At 50.2% G+C, this 7,139-nt stretch overlaps 1 protein-coding gene across 1 annotated transcript in view; it reads left to right on the forward strand.

The window, feature by feature from the left end:
- The first annotated feature begins 4,991 nt into the window (after positions 1-4,991).
- CSDC2 (cold shock domain containing C2) overlaps positions 4,992-7,139 on the forward strand; it is a 9,596-nt gene continuing 7,448 nt past the window's right edge. Inside the window, 2 exon segments of the mRNA XM_008636477.2 lie at positions 4,992-5,187; positions 5,189-5,317. Coding sequence (XP_008634699.2) covers positions 5,113-5,187; positions 5,189-5,317 — 204 coding nt within the window. The 5' untranslated portion in view covers positions 4,992-5,112.

Here is a 7,139-nt window from a genome sequence, read left to right on the forward strand (position 1 = left end):
CCCTCTCCTCCGCCCCTGGCAGGTGTGCCTCCGGGTGGTTTCTCCCGTGCCGCAGCTGAAACAATTTACAACTGCGGTTATTCTGATTTAATTTATCATTTCCGTAAACTTCAGTCCAGATAGGGTAGCAGAGATCACAGAAGCACAGAACAGGTCAGATAGGAAGGTACCACAGTGGGGCATCTGGTCCAACCTCCCTGCTCAAGCAGGGTTGATAAATAACAGAGAATAAAAGTTTTTAGAGATATTCTTCTATGTATCCTGCGTAGATAAAGAATGCCTGCTTTCTAATGCTTCAGATTGTGTTAGTTTATATTCCAGCCAGGTTGGTATCATGGTCATCCCAGAGCACATGGCACAGGTATTGCATCCAGAGGATTCTTGCATTCCCTCTCCAGTGAGGGAGACTCCACACCCTCTCTGGACAGTCTGTTCCAGTGCCTGGTCATCTGCACAGCAAAGAAGTTCTTCTTCATGTTCAGGTGGAACTTCCTGTGCCTCAGTTTCTGCCCTATTGCTTGTTGTCCTATTGCTTCGCACCACTGTGAAGAGCCTGACTCCAACCTTGACGCCCTTCATACACTGATACACATTGATCAGGTCCCCTCTCAGTCTTCTCAAGCCCCAACAGGCCCAGCTCCCTCAACCTTTCCTTATAAAAGAGGAGCTCCAATCCCCCAATTATCCTTGTTGCCCTCTGCTGGACCTGCTCCAGGAGCACCATGTCTCTCTTGCACTTAGGAGCCCAAAGATTAAAGTCTCTGATAGTCAATTCTTCAGCTGTTTGCCCACCTCTCCAGGAAACCCGGGTGGGTTTATAATCCTCTTTGCACCTGAAGTGCAGCTGCGTCTGCCTAATGCTTAGGTCAAGGTTATTTTCAGGGGCAAACCGCCACCATACTGGAATAATTTGTGAGTGTTAATTGCCAAAAGGAAACCAGCCCCCATCATATAATTTTTGAGGCCTCAGTGCTTTCTGCAGTGAGGGAATCAGTGAGGGAAAAGCAGCATGAGGGATGGCAGAAAACAAGGGGGTGTGGTAACGTCTGAGATTTGTCAGGGAAAATGAAAGGAGGTTGTTTGAAGTGTGTTTAAAAAAAGATCTGCCAGGAAAACCAAACATCCCTGGCTGACAGTGAAAACTGCACTGTCAGCATCATGGCTTTGATGCAAAGGCTAAGTGTGTCATCCCCCACGCTCCCCAGCAGTGTGTGGTGGGACAGTAACGAGCAGCTTAGGTAAGAAATCATTAAATGTTGAGCTGTCTCAGAAAGGGAGGGGGAAAACAAGGTTGGAAATACCATGGTTAGGCCTCATTAAGAAGATACCTGTCTTGGACAAGGAGATTTTGTTCTCTTCTCAATGTCTCTGTTTTACCAGGATCTATTGGGTTGTGGGGTTGTTGTTTTTTTAAATGAACATGGCTGGTCTGCCCATGTTTAGCATGTTTGTATTAAATGGGGGGGCCAGAAACAAGATTTCCCCTGTCACCTGAGAAGAGCAGCATTTTTCTTGGAGCAGCACCTACTGTCTCAGCAAGGAGCTGTGCTGCCAGCACAGCAGACACCACTCTATCAGAATGCCTCAACCCAAATCCCCAGCATTTCTTGCTCTTCTTGTTCTACTTCAGGGAGCCTTACAAAGGCTCCTTTCTCCTGCACTCCAGTCACGGCTGCGCTAATCTCGGCACAGCACAGTTTTGCTGGCACACATGCCACATCCCTTGCTGTTCTGTCCTGGCCTCATGCAGGTCTGGCAATGCAAGATTTGACCTTTATCTAGTGCAGCTTTTGCAGGTGTCTGTAGCTACTTTTTCAGAAGAGAGAATTGTTCTCAACCCTGTCCTGACAGCAGGGAAGGAAATAGCTTTGGTATCACACAAGGAAAGAGAACTTAGGCACTGTTGGCTTTGCCAAGGTGATCGCTCTGGATGCTTGTATATAAGAACTGTAAGGTTAAGTAGGGGCATGCGCTCAGAGAATAGTAGACTGAAATACCTGGGAGAACATGGGAGATGGAGAGAAGTGGATTTGGACAGAGTCAATCATGCTTCCATTTCTAGCCCAGTCTTGAACTAATACTTTCCATGCTTCCAGTAACCGTGCCTCATCGGGGGCCTTTGGTTGCCCAATATGAAACAGATATATCTCCCTTCAGCCTTATCCACAGTCCCCAAAAAACAGCTGTGTGAGCAGCAGGTCTGCAAGGCCCCGCTTCATACTGTCTTGGGTCCTATGAGTGAGGTCTTTCGTGTCCTATAAAGTGCAGGCACCAAGCAAGATGTGCAGAATCTTCCTCTCCTGTATTGCCAACAAAGATTGAATGCTGTGGGCCACTCCTCAGTAAGGACAATGAGATTCCTCTTCTCTGTGCAGCTGTGTATTTTGGTGAAACTTGCAGATTTCACTCTGGGGAAACTGAATTGAAATGTGTGGAGAGAAAGCTGGCAATGGCAGTGTGGGATGAGCTTCACTGCCTCCAGTACCAGGCTACAATCACCACCAGAGCCGAGTCTGGCTCTCAGCTTCCACCAGTAACATTCCAGGCTGTGGGAAATGATTTCCAGTCTCACTTTCTTCAGGTAGCCCCTCCCCAATCACAAGTGGTGTGTGCCTGGGCTGTCTGCACATGACAGATGTTGCTCTGTTCCTGCCCAGGTTTTCTCCTTGGAGGAATTCCATATTTCATAAGTGCCATCTTCAATGTAAAAATATAAACAAAAGTCAAATTATGCCCTGTAAAATATGGGTGTTGCCTCAGCTAATGGTAGTGCTCAGAGTTGTACTATATTTAATGCTGCCGTTAAAGAGTCTTGCTGTTGGAGATGATGTGAACAGCTTTGTTTTGCTGAGTTGTCTCCTTTTGTCCCAGTAGTACTGACATGGTGAATATCCAGAAATCCACAGTGCCTGTACATACCTTTCAACACAGAGCCATAAAGTCTCTAGAGTCTCTCTCAGCAGTATTGGGGCTTTTCCAGTATTTCAGAGCATGGTTCTCAGTTGCTGGGTTGTGTTTTTTGAAGCTTTAACTGCTGGAATCCAGGGGTTGCAGAAGAATTTTTCTGTCCCTCAGAGAAAATCCCAGACGTTTCTCATTCTCTTGATTGTACAGGAAAACTGGAAAATAATATTTGAAGTTACCTGAAGGATTGGAACCTTTGAGGAAAATGAAAGGAGCCCCCAAATTACTTTCTCCTCTGTCCCCACATCCTCATGGCTCTTGGAGAAAACTGGCTCAGGGATGCTAGGGGAGGTGAGTGGTAATTTGCATCTTGGCAGTTCTGGCCCTCCTTTGATTGACTCCAAAGGAATTATGTATCTTCTCACGTACAAAGTCGTCCGTGTTCCTGCCTTTGCTTCCATCTCTGCAGGCATCTCTGGCACCCCCACTCCCACCCTCTGTTTGATCAAAGCTTCCCCTCTTCTCCTTTTATCATTTTTGCATGCTTTAGACTCTCTGCCTCCTCCGCTGCAGCGCATGCCCAGAGCCACCTTCCAGCCAAATGTACTTCAAGTTCCCCGTGCCTTCTCCATCAAGAGCCTTTATGTGGGAGAGCCAAAGTTTCCCCCAAGAAAGGAGAAGCCATCTCAGGAGAAACTCAGAGTGAAGACTGAGACCTGGCTGGGATCTCCTCCCCTTCTTTTGCAAAATTCTGAAGGGTAGACTGGAGAAATAAGCCTTGTGGTGTCTGTAGGGCATGAATGGGGATCCTATTCTGCCGTGGAAAACTACTTGAAAAGCCACAAACAGAGCATAATGGGCAATGGCAGAACCCACTGGGGTTTCAGTGCTTCTTGGTGGCTTTACCATGGGCTGGTCTCTTCTGCCCATGGAGCTTTTTTCTGCACTATAATTCACTGACAGGAGAGAGACAAGTACTTTGTGATCTGATCCCTCTGCCAAAGCTCTTGGAACAGCCCCATATCAACACCTGACGGATGGATGGATAGATGGATACAGCTAGGTGGAGCAGCTTTGACTCTGTCTTCTGTCTCTGTGCCATACCTTGTGGTTCCCACACAACTTGTACACCACCCTGCAGCCCTGAGGATTGTTCGTGGAACAGGTCTAATTGGCATCACCATGTTCAGCTACTTAGAATGTATCAAGGAAAGAGTTTAAGGAAACAAAAACAACCCATGACAACCCCGTGTCACAGCATGTCCGTAACAGCTCCCTGCAGCACTGATACTGCGCCATGGTTGTTCGGGGTTGTTGTAAATTTTATTCCAGGATCACAGACAGGGACTTGCTGACGTGGTCCACCTTTCTACTCCAAAATGAGGTTGATATCACCTAAATCCCCCTCGAGATATGCCTACCCAGCCTGTTCTTACCAGCCTCCAGTAATAGAGACCCTGGTTCTTGGCCAGGCAATCTACTTGAGTAATTAACTGTCTGTTCTGTAAGAAAGTGTTTCCTAATGTCTAACATCAATCTTGCTCTTTGTAATTTAAACCCCATTACTCCTTGCCCTATTCCCCAATGGAATCAGCAAACGATTCTGCCCTCATCCCATTACCCTACACCCCGACTAGAGAAAGTCTCAGGCGAATTTATGACGTGGCCTCTGGCCGCAGAGGTGGCGGGCATGGTCACACAAGCACAGGGGAGAACAGAAAGGAAAGATCTTTTGGCACAGTGCACTGATAGAAATGGGGCCCTTAGAAAGCACCTGAGCTTGTGTTGGCTGGCTGTGAGCCCAGAGGGAGTGGGGCAGTAGGGTGCATTTGCGGCATGTGCCTCCTGTTCTCTCCTACTGCACCGGGGGATTGGAGGAGCGGCTGCAGGGCACCAGTGAGAGTTGGGGTGACAGAGGAGAGGTTTCACCCATTGCGAGGGACTCCATCCGCATCCCTGCCTGCAGTGCACACCCCATCCTGCTGTCCCTGCAGCCTGTGGGCTGCCCCACTGCGTCCGGCTGTGCCACCGATGCGCGTCACGTTGCGTAACGGGAGCGATGCACCCCCCGGGGCCGACCCTCGTCACCTCCGGCGCCCCATACAGACTTTCTCCTTTAAGCCTAGCTAGCTCAGAAATGACCAGGCTGATCCCTCCCACCTGCCCGCTCCCCCTGGCCCGGCCCTGACGTCAGGGGAAGGCGTGCGGATGCGTGTGTGTTCGAGGCGCACATCATCCACACATTAGCTACCGCAGATCCATCAGCCGGCCGGCAGCCAGCCGAGAAAGCCCCCCGGAGCCGGACTGTAGGAGAGACCGCTGCTCCTCGCAAGGCAGCGGAGGAGCGTCCGGCCCCTCCGAGCACCGATGCTCTGCAGAGCGCAGCTCCAGGGAGCCCGTCGCTGCTGAGGAGGTGAGTAAGGGGAGGCACAATGGCCATGCAGCGTGCCCGGGCAATTGTAGCTGGAGATTAAACTTCACGGACCACCTTTTTCTTTGAAACCTGCTTTTTCCTTTTGACGGTGGAGGGATGCGAGGATGAAGTGTGACTTCCCTCCTTCGGTTTGGCTATTCCCCACCAGCCTCTGGAACAATAACTCCCCTGGGGGTGGCGGCGGCAATGTTGCACGTCTGCTTTGACTTGGGGGCAAATAAGCCAGGGCTTTGCCACGGAGGGCTGAGCTCAGCTGGGATCCAGCTTTCTGATTGCCGGGTGAGCGGGAGGCAGTTTGTGAAAAATCTGACTTATTAAAGCAGGCTGATAGTGATGGGGGCTGGAACTGGGATTTCTTTGGACTGGCTGCACTATTCCTGCCGATGGTAAGTTAGATCCACAAAGGAGGAAGGAAGGACACAGGCGAAGATGTTTATGCCAGGTCTTTGAACTGATGCTATGCTAATTAAAAAAATAAAAACCATCACAAGAAAGCAAACAAATGTCACAAACTTGGTATTTGGGAGTGATGATTAAGCATACATGCTTAAAAGGTAAATCAAGCCTCCATGATGGTTTCTCCCTTTGCTTCTCCTTTGCATCTGTCAGCCTGCTTGCTCTCCCTCATGGCCTTCCTGAGAACTGGGCAGCCCAGCACTGACTAAGGGAGCTTTTTATAATCAATCCATAAAGGTGACATTCATATTTTAGCGCTAAGCAGGCTGTATCGTAGGCGAGACTATCTCAGCAAAGATCTCTGGAGTTGGGAGTGTGATTGGCTTAGCTGGGGAGGGGATGCTGTCAGTGAGCATTGCCCAAAAACCGCCTAGTTTTATTTTTCCTATAGTAATTTGTCTCAGCAAAGAGGTTTGTAATATGCAGGGTAGGTGAGAAAATTGCTTTGCTTGGTATTTAACTCTTAACATGATCTGGTAACCAAAAACGGGAGAGGGGGGAGCTGAGAGGCTTTCATTAGCATCGGACAGAGACAGCATTTATAAAAATCTGCCAGACTCCAAGGCTGTGAGCCTTCTCCGAAGAAGGAAGGATGAAGAAACAGCCCAGCGAGCATTGCGGTGGCCCTGCTCGCGGTAACCCCTGCCTGGAGCTATCCTGGTTCCCCACCTGGTTCCTGCCCCTCATGGCAGCCCCCCCGGGATCTCTGCTGGCCACTGTGTCGTTGTTGGGTCCCTCAGCAGGTGAACATGCCAAGCAGCCGAAAAATGGGATTTTTGTTTTTGCATTGAGCTCCGGGGACACGCTCATGCGTCTGGAGGGGTGTAGCTCTTCTCTGTTTCAGCCTGTGTCTAGACAAGCTGGGTCTGGGGGGGGCATCAGCCTCCCCGAGGATGGCAGCGGGCCAGAGCATTGCTTTCCGTGCTCCATGGGGTGAGGAGATGGCTGCTGGCAGCTGGCTGTGGAGATGGGATGGCTTTCTGATATACAGAGACCTTTTTTTCTACTGGGGTGGATTTAGAGGGGTAGCAAATCTGACTCCTGAACTGGGGCCACTGGCAGTTGCAGGGATGGAGAAAACGTGATGGTGAGTGCCATGGAAGAGCCCGTGCAGGAGAAAGGCAGCAGAGGGAAAATAACCTCCAGCTCCTTGTCTGGGGTGGGGGGAGCAGTGGCACTCGGGAGACCCGAGTGTGGTGGCAGACAGCATCCGAGCTGGGGATTTACAAAGAGAAGCGGCGGCCGTGAAAGGGAACGGCCCATAAAGGCGACGGTCTGGCCAGCCGAAGGGTCACGTCCAGAGCCGGAGCGTGACGGCCGCCAGCAAAGCGGCCACCCAACCACC

The sequence above is a fragment of the Corvus brachyrhynchos genome, unplaced genomic scaffold (genome assembly GCF_000691975.1).
Source record: "Corvus brachyrhynchos isolate BGI_N302 unplaced genomic scaffold, ASM69197v1 scaffold56, whole genome shotgun sequence".
NCBI lineage: Eukaryota > Metazoa > Chordata > Aves > Passeriformes > Corvidae > Corvus > Corvus brachyrhynchos.